This window comes from Strix aluco, chromosome 6, assembly GCF_031877795.1.
Source record: "Strix aluco isolate bStrAlu1 chromosome 6, bStrAlu1.hap1, whole genome shotgun sequence".
In the NCBI taxonomy this organism is placed as follows: domain Eukaryota; kingdom Metazoa; phylum Chordata; class Aves; order Strigiformes; family Strigidae; genus Strix; species Strix aluco.
This window is the reverse complement of record NC_133936.1, coordinates 21,452,318-21,470,555: the sequence shown is the minus strand read 5'-3', so window position 1 is coordinate 21,470,555 and position 18,238 is coordinate 21,452,318. Positions and strand designations below refer to the sequence as shown.

The 18,238-nt window shown below is 38.9% G+C and overlaps 1 protein-coding gene across 3 annotated transcripts in view; it reads right to left on the bottom strand.

The window, feature by feature from the left end:
- Window positions 1-18,238, bottom strand: part of CSRNP3 (cysteine and serine rich nuclear protein 3) — a 110,878-nt gene that overhangs the window by 26,527 nt on the left and 66,113 nt on the right. For 2 of the 3 annotated variants that reach the window (XM_074828998.1, XM_074829000.1), the window contains one exon: window positions 6,403-6,573. In XM_074828998.1, the coding sequence (XP_074685099.1) occupies window positions 6,403-6,573 (171 nt within the window). Of the gene's footprint in view, window positions 1-6,402; window positions 6,574-8,127; window positions 8,233-18,238 lie in introns of those variants that run through there. The other variant, XM_074828999.1, reaches the window with a different exon arrangement.

Here is an 18,238-nt window from a genome sequence, read left to right as displayed (position 1 = left end):
AATGTTAAATTCTTGGGATGCATGCTAAAAGCTGGAATTTTACTGCTAAAATTTCAGTGAAAGCTTTAAGTTTACTTCCTCAACACCCTCTATCTCCAGAATGCTTTTCTGTGACATTCATCATACTAGTCCAGTTTCTCCCTTCTGCAAATATAATCAGCCTGCAGGGAGAAGTGGAGGCGGTTAACTGCTCTCTGCCTCACCATTTACTCTAAATGCCAGCTGCTGTTTTGTAGATGATTATTTCTGACCTTGGCCCCAGCTTTGAACAGTGTGAGGAAGAAAGCCGCTACCACGGATCCTTGCAGGAACACCCGTGCATGACAACTGTATTTGCTGAACTCTCTTAAGACACTACAGGCAATCCTTTGTCCCATCTTATAGGGGACTTCTGTGAATAGCCTCTTGATACAAATACAACTACCCATTCATCTGTCTGTGACTTTGCATTTGCTAACATATTTTGTGTATGTCATGAACATCTTCAACAAAAAAATTTTGCTGTATGTTATCTAAGCAAACAAAAACATCATGTAATGCAAAAACTGTCCCTCTGTTTATATAGTATACAAAATGCACTGATTTACAGGAGAGAACGTTTCAAAAATATAGAAATAGAGTCCTTCTAAAGACCAGTGGGAGCCTGTCTCCTAACCCCTCTTTACATTTTTTTAAAATTCCCTCTACAATAGTCGTTATCCCAGATGAAAGTCAGCAGGCATGATCCTGTCATGGCATACCCTGCCCTGTCATTCTGTATGAGCATCTGAGCAAAAGACATTGCACTACATTTCACTGAATTTCTTTGCATTTGTTGGTTTTTACTGCCCCGATGAGCTGACTTATTTTAAAATGAAAAATGAGAAACTCTCAACCTGTTTGCATTTCATAATGTGAGTCACAAATTACGGTAAGAATGTATTCCTTATTAACAAGGAAATTCCAAGCCTGGTTGCAGGCAATGTGAATAATTGCAAGATGCCGTAAAAAAAGAATGTCTGCATTTAGCTACACCTTCTAAGTGTTTTCCTATAATAAGCCAGCATCACCACTTCTAACTCATTAAGATTTCTATCATTAACCAGCAATTAAACATACAGCTTAAGCTCAAAGCTCAGGTAATGCCTTGTGCTACTGACCTCACACCTACTAAAATGTTCTCCTTCACATAAAGATAATTTAAGAGAATCCAGATCTTCCTGAGGATTTCAAAGGAAACCTTCTCCCAAATTCTGCATGGCCACATAGATGAGGCAATCTCAATACATTAGCAACTCTAGAATATTCAAACAGCATTTTTAAGGGCATATTGAAAGAAGTGCAATGGGGATGTATTTGTATTTTCAAATTCCTAATTATCTTTAATGGTAAAATCAAAAGATAGTGAGAGCATTTTAGAGACCGAAGGGTTTTCTCAGAACCATTACTGACCAGCTTCATTCATAATGAACCTAACGCATCCAATACTCTTAAAGACAGTACCATAATTAGCAGAATGACAGGACCTATGATTACAGCTGGTTGCAGGATAACCTTGCTAATGACAGTGATAATGGTAATGGCAAGATACAGATAACTGATGGAGGATATCAACTAGACTGTGCGATGGTTCTACCTCCTGTTGGTAAAGATCACCTTATCGGATGAGCTGGTGTTGGAGATTTCACCCGCCTCTGTAGGTGAAGAAGAGAAGCCTCTGCAATAAAGGCATTACTCTGAAAGTTTCAGCTACACTACACTTAAGTTGAAATGGCAGAGGAAAGGAGCACCTCCTCAAAGTATGTTTCTTAAGAGATGCATCTGTGATTAATACAGTATGGGGAGTTTTTACCAGCACCAAAGTTCAAATACAGGACTTGATGAGGTCTTCCCAGGTCTTTCAATTGCATGCAATTCTGCGACTTAAATTTGGATATATTTCTTTACCAGAAAAATAGATCAAGCCTTTAGGGGCAGGTACCTCCATAGGGCAGGAAGAATCCCCCACTTCAGAGCTAGAGCATGGAACCCAGCATCCCTCAGCACACACAATTGCTGCAACTGTCAGGGCGTTGTTCTGACATCCTGAATGGCATTTGCAGAGACAACTTGCTGTGGGGCTGATGAAACACAGCAGCGGGATGCCCTAGCTCAACAGGGCAATTTAAAGGAGCTGAAATGGCATTGGGTGTGCTCCCACCCTGTATTCCATGTACCTCTAAGGAAAAAGGGAACAAATACTCTCAGTCCTGATTAACACTCTATATGCGTGCTTGGACTGCTACCTGAAGATGAACATCCCTCTTTCTGATATGGAGGAGGGGCAGTGAAATGGGACAGGTACATGGACTGGTTAGTAACATGCTTTGGCATCCATTAAGGTAATTCTGTGGTGTGACTAATGGCCTGCTGAATCAAGCTGAAATGACCTCAATAGACTGAGAAAAGTAAGTAAAAAATATAGTAGGGATTGTATCTGCCAATGGTAATGAAGGCACTCTGTCACCATTTGGTAAGAGATTTTAAAATATGCAGAGGTGTATATACACATATCTAACCAAGAAAATACTACTTTTTTGGGAGGGGTCATGAACTTGGTAACAGTTGTCTATGCTTTATGGACTGTAATTTAATTTCCTGACTCAGAAAAGATGCCTGTAACTTAGGCTAGGGATTTTTTTGTTGTTGCTGTCTTGATTTGTTTAAATGGATAAACTGTTAAAGAAACTCTGTACTTATCCATGTGTAGTAGTCACAACGCATAGCACTCAGGGACATCTCTGTCATGTATTTTCTGCCATCACACTACAGGGTTAATTACTGAGATCAAAGCTATCTTCCCCTGGCTCTGCCCCACCTGAATGATCCACAGCAGCTGCGTGCCTCATTTAGCTGGCACATTAAACTGACCTCAAGACTAATGGAGCAGGATAGTCTTGTTTGTCTGACCCAATACATATTGTTTCAAGGGCTGTGTAAATATTGAGATGCATCAGCTATTCTAGGTAGATTTATACACAAACTGCCTGCTTGCTGAAGCACTGAAAGAGTTGTAGCTACAAGTGATTAAAAAATTCTCTCTTAGTCAGGTCAATTAGAAAGAAAAAATAAGACTTAGAGGGCCACACCAGGCATTTTTTAAAAGTTCAGTTAAAGAACTAACTACAGGTCACCCACAACACCCACATTTCCAGTCAGTAAACAAGCGTTTATACTGAACTTCACATTTACTTATATGAAAACGGACTGGAAGGAAGATGGTACACAGGATCTGACAGTGCCTCACAAAATAGAAAAGAAAATGGTACAAACTGTCAGGAAATGGCTTAGAAAGATAACCTCCATCAAGGAGGTACTCAGGCACGTTAACAGAGGCAAGGAATCTGGCTCTTAACAGTCTGCTTACTGAAAATGTCTCGCAGAACTCCTCCTTTCCATATGCCCTTAAAAGTACACTCAAATATTCAACATAGGAAAGCTCATATCTTTTATTCTCGGAGATTTACGTGTTTTAAGAATGAACAAAACACCTTTTAGTGTACACTTAGACAGTTTTGTTATTGTACAACACATCTTCATGTAGTTTTCAAGTGAGCATCACTTAGTAGCTCTGTAAGACACCTGTGTTCATGAGATATGAACACTGACAATTTCCACAAATTCTGCCTTGACAAGACAGGGCCAAGTACTTCAGTAGGATCAGTTAATTTTTTATCACTTCCTAGAACTCAAAATATGCTTTTTCAAATAACACTGTTTAAAAAAATCTAGAAGTTAAAAAAAAAAAAATCTAAATACATACAAAGAAAAGTGCTCCTGCCCTGAAGAGCATCCAACATCACATACACAACTAATGTCAACCAACTGATACAAACCAAAATGAAAACAGATCATGTGCATATAAAAATTTCACTGATTGTCCAATTAAAACATTCTTTCCAGAACCAAAGCACACAAAGACTCCAGAAAATGTGAGAAGAATAAAACAAAATAAGAATTCAATCTCAACAAAAACTCTGTTTTTTCTAGAGGCAGACAGTTATCAAGTTAAAAACATCTTGCACCGTTTGTCAAGTATCTTTACTCCTTTTAAATATAAACATAATTTTTATTGCAAACACATATTAACTTATATATACTATCGTACATCATCACTAAGACCCACCTTCTTAGTGCAGAGTTGCTCTTACATATAGCAGATGTGCCTGAGGCTAGCTAAGTGGTTTTTCTAACACTGCTCAACTGGTAGTTCTTGATTGTGTAAACATAAGTGACTGATATACTTTAATTTTAAGAAAGAAGGTGGTGCAAAACTCTCACTTGCAGCATTTTAACAATAAATTAACAAAATCTGACTTCCCCATCAGGTACAACATGGAGTGTCCTTGGTAAAGTTAAAAAATAATGATGTGCACAGAAGAGAGGCTGGATGCAAGATGCCAGTAATTAGGTAGGGATAAAACCACCTTTCCATTCTGTACTTCATCTGAGCATCAACATCCTCTGTTTTCTTACCAATAAAAAATTATCACCTTTATCAAGCTCCTGCAAGTACGCTGCATTACAGTAAGAGCAAAGCAGAATGTCAGACACTGAAAGATGCCATGTTGCAGTAGCACAGAAACTAGTCTCCAAAAGTCTTTTCCTTGAGGACCTTGCGATTTGCCTGTTCAAATGTAGCACCAAGGCTACCTGTTCAATTCTTCTCTTCCCAGACCAGCCTTATATAATACCGGGATTACTGTGTATTGATTTCTTGGAATTTAGGCTGCATCTATATTAAAGCCAATACTTTTTAGAAAGTAGTATCAATGCACACATAAACAATTTACTTTTTCTATTTCTATATTGTCAACTGATATATCTGTATGTATGTGTATTTAAAAAAATATAGCATGTACAATTTCTATGTGTGTGTGTGTGTGAGTGCATGCACAGATAAACATTTATTACTCTGGCCACAAATATCTCAGTTATATGATTGTTAATCATAACACTGAAATGCTATAGTTTCCCTCACAGATTTTATTCAAAAACTAAATTATTTATTGTGTCAACTACAATCAAAGCTTACTGTTACATGCATGTATTACAACTTCCAAGTTTCTCCTGTGATACAAGGCTTCTTTGTATTGTCTGTGTATTCATGATAAAATTGCTGTCTTCTATGTAGGTGGCAATGACTGATGTAAAAGGACCGATTCAGGTCTATGATGAATAATCACCTAAGTCCTTAAACAGATGCAAAAGTTAGAAGATCAGCATGGAGATAATACTTCACCAAGCTACTTCTTAATACTAGCAAAGAGATTTACTGGGTCACTTACTCCTTTGTGGCATTTCAATAAAATAGGTCCCCTACTAGTACTGCAACTTAATTATAATATACCACATCAAGATTGTTACATGTAAACCCATTTGAAAAGTTGTGCCTGTGTAACCCTTTGCACAGGAGTGTGCCATACCACAGCAGAGAAGATTCGGACCCTCAGAGCCAAACCCCAGCTCAAACTGCACAGCAGGATTTGGTAGACAAATCAAAGAACATCTACATCACATGCTACAGACATGATTTCCGGGCACAACCTAAACCACATAGTTATAAGGATGACATTGTATATGGGCAGCGATGAGGAGCCTCACCTACCCCCTGGCCCACAATTTTAAGAAAACAGCTTTATAGCCACTAACTCCAGTGGGGAGATCTATATGCAACAGAGTTGAAGGAGGCAAAACCCTGCGTTTTAAAACATGCAATTCACATTTAAAACAGTATATACCACCTAAGACAAATGCCATAAACTACAAATATAAACTGTAAATTCATCCTTCCTAGATATATATGCTGCACATGTAGCATTTTGCTAACTTAAAACCAAATTTTTACCTTCTTACACGCAAAACCATTGCCAAGTACAGAGATACCCTCCCCTATGTGAAGAATATAAACTATTGCCATAATGCCATACACAATCTTCCTTGATTCTAAATAAAGAAAGCTTATTATTTTCTTTGGAGAACTCTCACCAATATAATACCGCAGATAGCTGACAGCTGCACTACACTTATCGAAGGAAAATAAACAAATTTACCTAAAGTACCTTCCCTACATTACCTTTTTGAAATACCTTAAGCACAACTCCCAACGTAACTACAAACAGCTACATAATTCAAAAAGCAAACAGACAGGGACTTCCAAGTGACTTCACATTTTTACAATGACAAATAGTTTTACACAGTTAACAAGAAGGCAAAGGGGCGCAAGTTTGCAAAGTCATTTTGAGCAAGTCACAAACTGAATACCACAGAGACTCCATTTTATCATCTGTTCAATTTAAAACCACCATGTTTATCTAACCATAATATTTATTTTATTCTGAGGAACAGGAAGAATTCTTTAGACACACCAACTTTAGTACTTACGGGTAAAGTGATTAGAAGTGGATGGATTGACACTATCACCACTGTCAGCACTTTCACTGCTAGAAATGTCATCATCTGATTCCCGCACAGAGGAACAAGGTGAGGAGCCATCAACTTCTTCAAACTTCCTCTTTAAAATTCCACTCATTGCTGCAATGCTGTCACATGCACCTGTAACAGGAACAGAGGCAATGAGGCACTGAAACATCCATCTGCAGAATATGCAGTCATAACCTCCGAAGTAATTTTTACTTAGACGTACCAGTAAGTTGCCACTTCTAGTCTTGAATAACCATTTAGTATCGTTTATTATAATTAATTAGGAGACAGTGAGGCCATAGGAAAGAAAAAGCCATCATAAGTCATGCTCTAACTTGACATGTATGGAGATAGTTATTTCACTACAATAATGTGTAACAGATTGCTTTCTGGGAATATTTTTCCCATTTTGATGTCAACAGCATCCCCAATTTCTAGGTTATGTTGTGAAATTTCAAACAAGAAAAAAAATGGGAGTTTCTCTTCAAACGCACTCACTCGGTCCCTCCCTTGGCTGCCACAGGAAGAAGAAATGTTCACAATCAGAGATGAAATTAAATAAGAAGAAATCATCCTGAACACCACAGTTCCCTATGTTAAATATGATCTAATCAGTGTTCACACCACAAGAAATCCATCTGATAATTCTAGTATTATGGACAAACAAAAGACAATGAAGTCACAAAGACCACGTACCAATTTAGTGCTCAATAAATGCCTGGAATTCAGAAATTCCCCGCTCCAGTCTAAGACATCAGTCACCTCCCAAACTTTCTCCTTCACACATTAAGAAATGAGATGCCAAATATATTCCTGAGGTTGAGTAGAAGATTATAAAGCAAAGCATTCAAGCAGAAATTTAGCAGCAGAGGTAGAAATGTAACATGAATTGCACATAATTAAGGAGAAAGTGTACCCTTAACCAACTGAGGAGAGATCAAGAACAGCTGGAACTTGCTCAGAGGACATGCAGCTGCCACCATGCTGCCTGCAGCACTGCAGAGGCAAGCAGTGCTGATGCTTATCCAGGGAAAGTTCATCTAGGCTTGATGACATGCTAGACTCGCTGAGAAGGACACACAACCTAGCACTATGGACTTACCACAGGGTTCTGCTAAATCCCACTCAGAGCACAAAAAAAAAAAAAAAAAAGAAATTTACATTCCTCACTGAAACAGAACTTTGTTAATCCCTGCAGCTACCTTTAGGACTCATTAATTCCAAGCCAGCTGCATTCTGCTCCATCTAGGAAGCTGGACTAGATAACCTCCAAAGCCCCCTCCCAACCAACGTTTCTATGGTTATATGTTTAAAAAAACAATAAATCTGTCAGAAAGCTAACATATGCTGGGCTAAATGGCTACTAGTAAAGAAGACAAGATTAAGGCAGAGACTCCAGTACTGGCCATACTGTTTAACAATTAGCACATTTCAGAGTTTTGGCCCAGGTCACCTCGCACTCTCCTGGGTAATGCAGGATGAAGCAGGTGCCAGAACCATTCCCAGCAGGCAGGCTGGATGGGGGCACCCAGGTTTTGGCAGAGGGCTGACAGCTTAGCCACTGTGGACAAGAATCATACCCTGCCACTTGGCAGCAGAAGCCAAAGAATGCTGTCCTTAGTCTGTATCTTTTTTATCTTTTTAATTAACATAGAGGCAATCTCAGTGACATAGCTATGTTCTGACCCTTTAAGCACCGCACTTCAGTAGATCTTCTGGTATCTTTGCTCACGCTTAGTCTAGTACCAAGTAGTTTCAATGTCTCCTATGCATCCTATAGTTCCCTTCAAGCCCCAACACCAGTTTCATTCCTGAAAAAAACAAAGTGACAGTGTGAAGAGGTTTGCAACTAACTTTTGGCCTGATATGAAGCTAGAACAGGATAACGGTGGGTATATGCAGCTGAGAGCTACAAAAAAAAAAGTTAAAATTGATAGGTGTACCAAATTAAAGACTCTGTAGGACTAATTCAAAATCATAATTCAGGAAACACTGAAGTCCGTCTATAGGAACTCCTGGGTCTGAGATGGCAAGAATATCATGGTTCCATCCCAGTGCAACAGAAAGTTAGTTCTAATTACTTGTTTTGCTTTGCTGACAAAGCATTTTATATTGTCTGCCAGATCCTAAGCACTGCAGGAGGGAGTTATGGGCAGGTTTAAGCTTGCCATTGTAAGTCAAGACTAGAAATTATGGATACATTATAGAACATTTTTATGATATCATTTAATTACAAGGACTAGAACAGAAATTTTATGATAAGGGAGTTCATTCACCTCTCGGAAGCAAAAGCTCTGAGAAGCACATACATGATTGCACCAAGTTTAATATCCTGTCTCCAGCAGTAGTCAGTATTTAATGCTTCAGCGGAAAGCAATGGGATGAGAAATCCAGCCACAACCACTGCAGATACATGACTCTGCTTCCTCATCCTTGCAGTCAATTTCCCCTAAGCATAAGGCTGAAATGTTGCTATATGACACTGCACAGCCTCTTATAAATTCATTTGACTTGCTCTCCTGAGGCAACAAGTTTCATATTAGTTTACTGAGGGAAAAAAACCCAACAAAACACATCTCCCAAAACTATAGCCACAGACCCTTCAAAATCACAGCAGTTTCAATCTTTACAATATTTTGGACAGTAAACAGCAGCAGAAATGCATCAGTGTCTACCAGCATGCTGTACTAGGTAGAACTCCACATGTGCAGGTGCTCCCCACAAAGTGGAAATAGCTGAAGAGAAGTCACTGAGGTCTTCTTGCTGTTTTACGATGGTATTTCCATTTCAATCACCAATAGCTATTATATTACAAGGGAGGTGCAGTGCATATGCTGATCCTGTACGGAATTAGGAAATGCCTTTATACTTGGCGGGGGTGCCAGGGGGGAATGGCGATGGAGACACAAATGGAACAGCAGCATCGAGTTACTCATCCCAAAGCTGCGGAGTCTGTACGACTGCTGCTGGAACACACCCGGCATTTTACTGCCTGTGCTCTCAGTCTCACAGCTGTGCAACCTGCAACGGCCTGCCTGCCTCTGGGGAACTCCCCAAAACAGCATAGCCCCTTGCTGACACTATTCCACTTTTAATGTCGTGACTAAAGTGTTCATTGGCCAGAACAGGAAGAGAAAGTGGGCAAAAAAGTGGGCAGGTCTGAGAACACTTGTGCATTCAGTTACTATTCGAACAGATTCTTCCCAATTCTGAGTTAATGATTCCCAAAACAAGGCATGAATTCCCATCAGAAGGTATCCAGCTCTTGAGAGCAACATACAGGGAGCACTGATCCCTGATACAGCAGTCTTGAACCTGCTCTGGGACCTGGTGCCAGATTCCCTAGGGGCAGAAAACAAAAGCAGGGGGAGCGATGTACAATCTCGACAGGTACACACTGCCACATCGCAGTTACACCTGCTCCATCTACCCCCTGCAAGGGCACAGGGGCATACAAATGGTTGATTACTGCCTGTTGACTGAGAAACAGCTGCTTTCAATTGAGAAACCAGTAACTTTTAAATGACTCCAGTGCCCTTGTCTTTGACCAGTCCTCAGATCAAAACCTCTTTCCTAGAAGGCTCTGACCATCTGTCACCAAACTGTCTTCTTCAAAGGCAAGTGAGCTTTTTCAGGGTCTCACTTTGAAGTTCCCCTAGCATAAAGGCTGCTTCTGAATATACCCAGAAGTTAAGAGATTTGAGATGCCTGAATAACTTCATGTCCAGGTCTCTCTGGGAGCCTGAACTTTGTGTTCTTCCAAGCAAGGTGCCTAAGAACAAAAGGAAAACAGAATATGAGTGTAGAGCATGTTGAGAAGGAAGAGGGACAGAAAGGCTGGGCCAGGCCCAAACCCAGGAGTGACTGTTATGTACCCAAAGGCTGGTAAATACAGTACAGCACTTGGCATGCTACCTGTGCACACTCACTTTGGACTACAAATCTTGGCATTATTTCCTATACAGAGAAATGGTCTCCACCTAAGCGAAGGCCTAGGGTGCCTCTGCTAAGCTATAGCTAAGAGGCAGCAATTACTGAACAACAGATTCAGGCCTCCAGCACGCTGGTGAGTTCCTTACCTATTAAACTACTGTGTAAATTACAGGAAACCCAGTGAGCAGCAGATCTTTACAAGAAAGATGTTTTAAGAAGTGACCTGAGATCTATTCTTGAAAGGGAAGGTTTACGCACCTGTCTTCAGGAGCGAGCACTGGACTGTGACTGGAGCATAGGGAGCCTTGATAGCAAAGAGCTAAACTGAGATTCCACGCTGAAGGGAAACCACCTGGATGTTAGGGATTAAAACATTTAACTCTCAAGCATCTAAACTCTAATTGCCTTGCTTCTCATTTCATTAAGGGGATGTGATTTAGGGACTAATCCTGAAACCTTACTTAGAAGCAAAAGACCTGCAGTTCTCAATGACCACAGCCTATCGTTACTACAAACAAAAAAGTATTTCTGATTAAAGAGAGACACTGGAAGGACAGGGTATTTTACAGCCATCTCGACACTGCTAGGAAACACACGCTTCTCCCTACAGTAAGTTACTGGACGTCTGCTGCAGTAAATGACCTCTGCTGGCACTGTAATTTTGCCTTGTCTTCAAACACAATGGGATTCTGATCGATTCTAAAACACTTTAAAAGGAAATGTTTGAAAAACAAAGCAGATGTATTAAATAATAGGATCTCTGGGGGAATGATAGCTTGTCTTGTTCATTTTCAAAATCTTTTTCTGAACATTAATCCCTCTCCCATTCAATAAAAGGCAATTGGATTCCTTTAATTTATCTTTTGGCCACCTTAAATTCAATTTGTCTCTCTTAACACCCTTAATTACACCTTTAAAACATTAAGTTTGCATATGACAGCTAACATAGTGGCATGATTACAATTTAAATATTTAGTCAGAACTTTCCTATGAGGAAATATACCTTACACTACACAATGCTTGCTTTAACCAAGAAAGCATTAACACTTGGAATTAGAGTGACACAGTATTTAGTTGTAGCCTACACACTTTCTTTCAAAAATATTTCCAGCCGTTATGACTTCAAATGCGGAGGAAGTGAAGTGAAAGTGTCAACAATGAGACTGCCAAGGGGATGGTCAAAAGAAATGGCTACAACAATTTAAATGGCTAAATAAATATAGGCTAAAAGTCAAGTCAAGGGTAAAGATATAAATTCATACTGCCTCTGGCAGGAATCAATTATGCTGGCTCTTCTGACCTCTAAATACATTCTTCTGGAAAGGGGAACATGAAAAGCTCGCTCTTATTCCCTCACTTTTGTGCATTTTCTCTGATCCGTCTCCTTTGCAAGTTTCATATGTACCTTCACATATGTTTAAGCTTGGCAAAAATATTTAAAAAGTGAAAAGAGATAAACTGTTTTACCTGTGTTAAAAAATAATTTTAAAAAACCTTACAACTACAGTGGTTAAAAAGCACTCTCACTCCCATGAACTTAAAAGAAAAAAACTTGAAACTTTTAGTGGAGGCATCTCTCAAATGTCAAAGATGTGCCTAAACACATGAAAATTTACCTAAATTAGTCAGGTTTTGAGAATGACAATACAGACTGAATAACTGTACAATGGATGAGGTAGAACTGGAGAGAGGTAAAAAGATGAGAAGGGATTGAAGTGGAAGTTTATAAAAAAAATTCCTTTCCTACAGAGGTTGGACTCTAAGTCAAAAATACTGAGTTTCAAGTTCCCTTCACTGTTTAAGAGAAATACAAATGAAATAGCAAAGCCAAGCACTGTCATGATCACTGGAGGCCAGTTATAAAGAAGGTAAACAAAGCAGATATAAAAAAATGTGGGTGTCCTCGAAGTTGAATGTTACCATGCCTCAGGTATTCATCTATGCTACATATCTGAACATATAGCTAAGGATTTGCACTAGCTCAGCTCACTTTGAACAAGCCAGTACAATCAGCAAAGCAGATCAGTTGTACTAATACACCCAGCTTCTCAGCAGAAGTAATTTGTGAAGCAGAATGCTGCCCTAATACAGTTAGACCATTTGCAGTACCCCTGTGAAATACATTCTTAGCTTCAACAGGCATCTCAGAAGTAAATATACATTGCTTTGGATATCAAAATAAATAAAAGGTCATATGATGGCAAAACTTATGCTATTTGCCAATTATTCATTGCTCAGCTCTGCAAATTTTGTTGCTCTTCTAACAGAGGTTTTCTTTTGTCATACACTGGTAGAATTTAATTATGTATACACATTTAATATAGATGTTTAATATGCCTTAAGAAATACTGTTAATAAGAATTCATCACATAGGCAGCATGAAAAATGGTCTTAGCTTATTATGAACCAAATCCTGAGATATTAAAGAACTGCCTGTGCAGAGCCAGCAGCCATTTGCGTTTTAGTCTTGCTGCAGCGTTATACAATAGGCATGCTCAGCACGTTCCCTAATGGAGACTGCTTCAACTTTCCTCTCCCTAATTCAGCATTCAGATTCCAGCTTGGCAGATGATTTTGTCCAACCCGATGCCTTTGTCTTGTCACATCCACCCAAGAAAAGGCACAGCTGCAGGAATACCTTCTCCTATGCCTATGCAAGTAACAACTCCAGGCTCCTGGAGCTCCCAGGTTTTCAGTGAGGAAGGACACAGAAACTGGTGTGGAGCACCTCGTACTACAGTAGTCAGATTATGTTCTTCCAACTTCAACAACAAGTCATTTAAAACTTACGGTATGAGCTTGATTCTTTGCATCTGACAACTTACAAGCAACCAATCAAAAGATTTTGGGTTGATGGGCTTTTTCTTTTTCTTAACACTGGAAGTATAAAAATTTCACATAACATCTTGTTTTTATCTTTGTAATAAATGTTAAAATTAGAAAGAACATCATTAACCCAATTCTCTAATACCCTCACAGGGCTGTGTGCATTTTTAAGACACTGAATAAATATTTAGCACAGCTATTAGTAGCAACTTAGTGATAGATTGGCATTGGTAGCCCAAAAACACTTCTTGGAGAGGTTACTCTGGCTTTTTTCTACCGGAAGCTGAAAGAAAATGGTAGAAACTGAACAGTAGCTCAAAAATACCAGAAAACCTATTATTTTCTTTAGCAGAAGTATCTGAGGAAGAGTGTATGAAACAGGCCCCTATAAACAAAAACCATTTTGGTCTGCAGGAGCCAAAATTCAATTGCCAGCAATGAAACAAATGTAGCTCCATGGCATGAGAGTAAAATCATGACTTCATTCAAGGCTTAGCCTCAATTGAAGCCAAAATTAGTAAAAAGATGTTTAAGTGCATCTTTCTCCCTGGAGAATAGTCAATAAAACTATTCGTACTGGGAAACATAAATTATTAATATCTACTGGAAGGCTGTGATGTTTTGAAACTACTATCTTCAAAAATAGCTTTATGGCTATAATAATTCAATCTTCCTATCTAAATCAAGGACAATGCACAACCAGCATATAATGTTACAATCTGCAGGTTTAATACACACCAAAGACAGCCCTAAATAGGCAATAAGGCCCATAAAAAAATGACACTTAAAAATAAAAGAGGTAGAATTAATATTTGTTTCTATTATTTTCCTTTTTGACTTTTCACCATACATGGTGTATCTATTCAACAAGGAAAACCAATATGTTTATTTAAAAAACCCTAGAGATTTCTAGCAATAATATTGTTTCAACAACACTGACAGGAGAAATCCACCAAAAAAAAACCCCATAACATGCACAACGAATTACTGAATGCAGGAGACAGTGAATTTATACAATACAGCAACTGGTAAGATTCATCCTGCTACTGACACGTATGTAGAGTGCTGACAATTCACCTCTTCTAAGAACAGCACAAGTTATAAATAAGCTACTTAGTTATCAGCTAGAAAATACAAGTAGAATTTATATTCAAGTTTACAAAAAATAATTCTCAGAAACCAATGGAACTTTGTGGATTTGCCTCTTTTGGATGGATGACCTGAGGCACAGTAGGGGGTCTGGTTCACTGATGCTCTTCCTCAGTGTCAGGTGTTTCAGCATTCCTCTATGTGGTTACTTTGATAATCAGGGCTTTAGTCGTCGTGCAAATTTTTTTTCACTGGGGTGAACTAACAATCTCTCTCTTTGCCATCCACCACCCAATTGCACAATACTTGAAGATCTACTCTTTCAAGCTCAGCTGAAATGAGGTAACATCAACAAAAAATAAGGAAAATTTGATAGACATATCGAACAATATGATAGACATACAGAAAGCATAACTGCATTAGCCTAATTTCCTTAAGAAATCACCCAAAAAGATCAGCTACACTATGATTTCAAGTTCCCAAATTTTTTGACCAGAGCATCATGGAATGAGATGGTTGATTTTTATGAAGAGAGATAAAGCATGCTTAATCAATAAACTAAAACATTTCTCTGTAAGCCAATAGTCTTCTCAGTAATATCAATGACTGACAACCTCAAAAAGGTAGGATTTTTAAAGGGTATATTCAATTACAGCCAATCTTTCCACTAGTAACTTCACACACTTTTGGCCAGCAAAAAGTACACATAGGTACTCACCTGTGTGTGTGTACCTTTGTATACTTGACACAAAGGTACATGAAGGAAGGGTATATGGTGTTATCACAACGTGAATGTGTAAAGCTACAGACCACAGTAAGACTGACCTAAAATTAGATCCTGACTGTGTTCAAATTGAATGTTGCCTCTTTGCACTTTTTGTGTAAAATCTGGAGTTTATGGCTGTAGTGACTTGGCATCATAATAAGTATGTCTAAAAATCCATTTCAGTTCACTTTATAATTCAAAGCTGAAAATTCTTCCAGAAGGCTGACAGAAGAGCTGCAGGTCTAATAATAAGTATGTACCCATCCAATTCCCAAGGCACTCTTGTCACCGAGACAGTGATGAATAGAAACTAAGCAGCTAGCCCATTCCCATAGCACTGCCTGACTTGTGAGCACCTTATGACCATTCAATGACATCTCAGCCAGAGGATTCTGCTGGGACAAAATTAATTATCTGCCCTACGCTCTCCTGAAAAGCACTGCTGTGAAGGTATGTGGCTTACACTTTCAACCCAAGGTATTCTTTTTTATTTGATATATTTTATGACATTTTGCTTTATCAAATCTCCGATTCTCCTGTCGTTTCCAGGGGAGCTGAGATGAGAAGGTTAATACTCTGCAATTTTCACTTTTCCATTTTATTGTTAAAAGACGTTTGTTTAGAAATAAGAGTGGGTGAGGAGGGCATAATAGTAAACAACTGAGCAACTTAATTGAAAGCTACAAAGTTAAACCTTGAGCTACTCTGAAAGTGAATGGTTCAATAAAGACTCTGGTACTAGAAGACAGCAAAACAATGGCAGCTCTGCAAGCACTCCATGTCCCTCCAGAGTCATGGGCTCTCCCTCCCCCCCATAATAAAATACTTGAATACAGAAACGTTTGCTTGAGAATAGCCTGCTCAGCTGTCACAGTTCATGTTGGAAGTAAGCAGTGCTATCATTTGTTGTCCACGCTAAAAACAATGAATAAATACATTTTCTGGCTTTCAACATTTATTTGTTTACCCTTTCACCCCCACACAAATGGCATTACTAGAGATTGCTATCACTTAGAAATACAAGTGAAAATATCTGCAATCCAGCTTACTTTTTTAACATATTAATGCTACATTAAAAGGAGACTTTGTTCAATTATAATAAAGAATAGATTTTAAATCACTGAGAAGTTCATTATCAAATTCAGATCCCTATTCAAAAAACCCCACCTCCTCCTGAAACCACCGCAGTGTCAGCCTATTTCATCCTCCCAGAAGTACCAGCCAGCTGCTCCTCAGGTGGGAGACGCCCACAGGCACTGGAGGAGCCCTATCCCGCACGCTCAGGCAGCCCAGGAAGATGGATTTGAAAAAGCAGCCCTCTTCCCCACCTGCGACCCCCAACAGGGAAACATAAACCCCTGTGCTGTCTGTCTTCCACAGCTCCTCGCATGGTTGCGCAACAGCAGGTGCCGAGTTCCTGCTGCTTTAAGCAAACAGTGCTTTTAGGGCAGGGTGCTACAGATCCCCAGGTCAGCTTTGGACCAGCTAGCTCTGGTACTGACACCAGAATAGCTGCAGCAGCATAGAGCTCAACAGAGACCAATTTATCCTGATTTGCAGCACAGACAAAAAGCATGACTTATTTATAGGCATGCACAGAAATGATTTACCAGTATGAAATAAATAAATGTAGCACGACCCCAAATTCCTCTCGCTATTCCTCGAAGGGGCAGCATGCTAATGAAAGCTACAACTACCACAGAGGCTTATTTACCCTGAAGCCTGACCCTACATAACCAAATCACTTGATTGCATTTCCTCATCAAAATCCAAGGACTACATGGGATGGTGACGTTACAATCAGTAAATGATGTTCTAGTTCCTGCCCACATCCCTCAGACTGATGAGGGTCAGGCTCCAAACCACACAGCCCATACTTCCTACTTCACACTAGACAATAAAATAAATATGCAAATCCCTATTGCTTATAAAAGAGCAGGATACTAACCAGCCCCAAACTGAATCAAGACATCAAGTTAAATATTTCATGAAATTATTTATGAAGTAGTAACCAAAAGCCTTTTCATCAGAAAGCCTAAATGCAAGTGGTCCAATGCATTTTGATGGTAAGTTTTAAGAAGTATCCTTACTTATATTTTTGCATTTAAACCTACAAAACCCTGAAAAACTCTGGTATCTTCCTTTTACTCCTAATTTCACTTTTAGACAATTTTAAGCAGATTTTCCACCAAATTTTTATGGTGATACACATTTATGTTTCTCTTCCAATTTTCCCTATTTCCTTGTGGAAAAAAAGATACGAAGTGATGGAGAACTGAAGCAGATGTCATAGAAATGCAAACTTTTTTGGAGGGTGGGGGATAAGACTAGAGGCAGGGGAGTTGTTGAAGAGAATTATATGTAAATCTGAAAGAGGAAAAAGCTCACAATTTTCCAGAATTTTTTTGTTAGCAATTACTCACAAGTCCCATTTATCACAAGTTTCATTAAAATAATGGATCCATATTTGTGGAGAGATGGAGATATTAAAGCCATGCTATTTCTCCCAGAGCTGTTTTAACCCAGCAAATATTTTTGGCTTGTGTACATTTGTAGATGAGTCATATCTGTCTTTTATCTACATTCAATCCCTTTTTCAGGGTCACAAAAACCTACAAAGCGCAATGAAGCAACAGTGATCAAAACTCACCAGTGGGACTTCAAATGACATCAACATTTGAAAGATGTGATGGTGTTTTACTGAGGGAATGGCACGTTTATAATCCCGTTTTTCTCAGCATCATAAATAGTTCAGAGCAAGGACAAAGAGATATTGACGGACTACACGTAAATTTCTCTTTCAGACAGCTTTACCAATCTTGCAATAGATTACACCTGCCTCGCTTCAGCCTGACCTTCCATCTGCTTGTTCAGGGGGAAAAAAACCCTAAACTTCAAGGTTCAGTTACCAGAAGTACCTTTCTAGGAGCAAGTAAGAATTTTGGATGGCAGAACCATCTGTTGCTATTTCAGGGAAAATATTTAAGCTTTGAAATTAATTTCCAAACATTTACCCTCACATACCCTAAACCATGACTTATGTCTTCCGTTAAACTTAAACTTTAGTATTTCACTATTGCATCTGTCCAAATCAACGTGTTTTTCAACAAAAGCAAATTCCTCTTTCCAACAAACAAATGAGACTGAAACTCTAAGAAACACAATAAACACTGTGCATGCTCA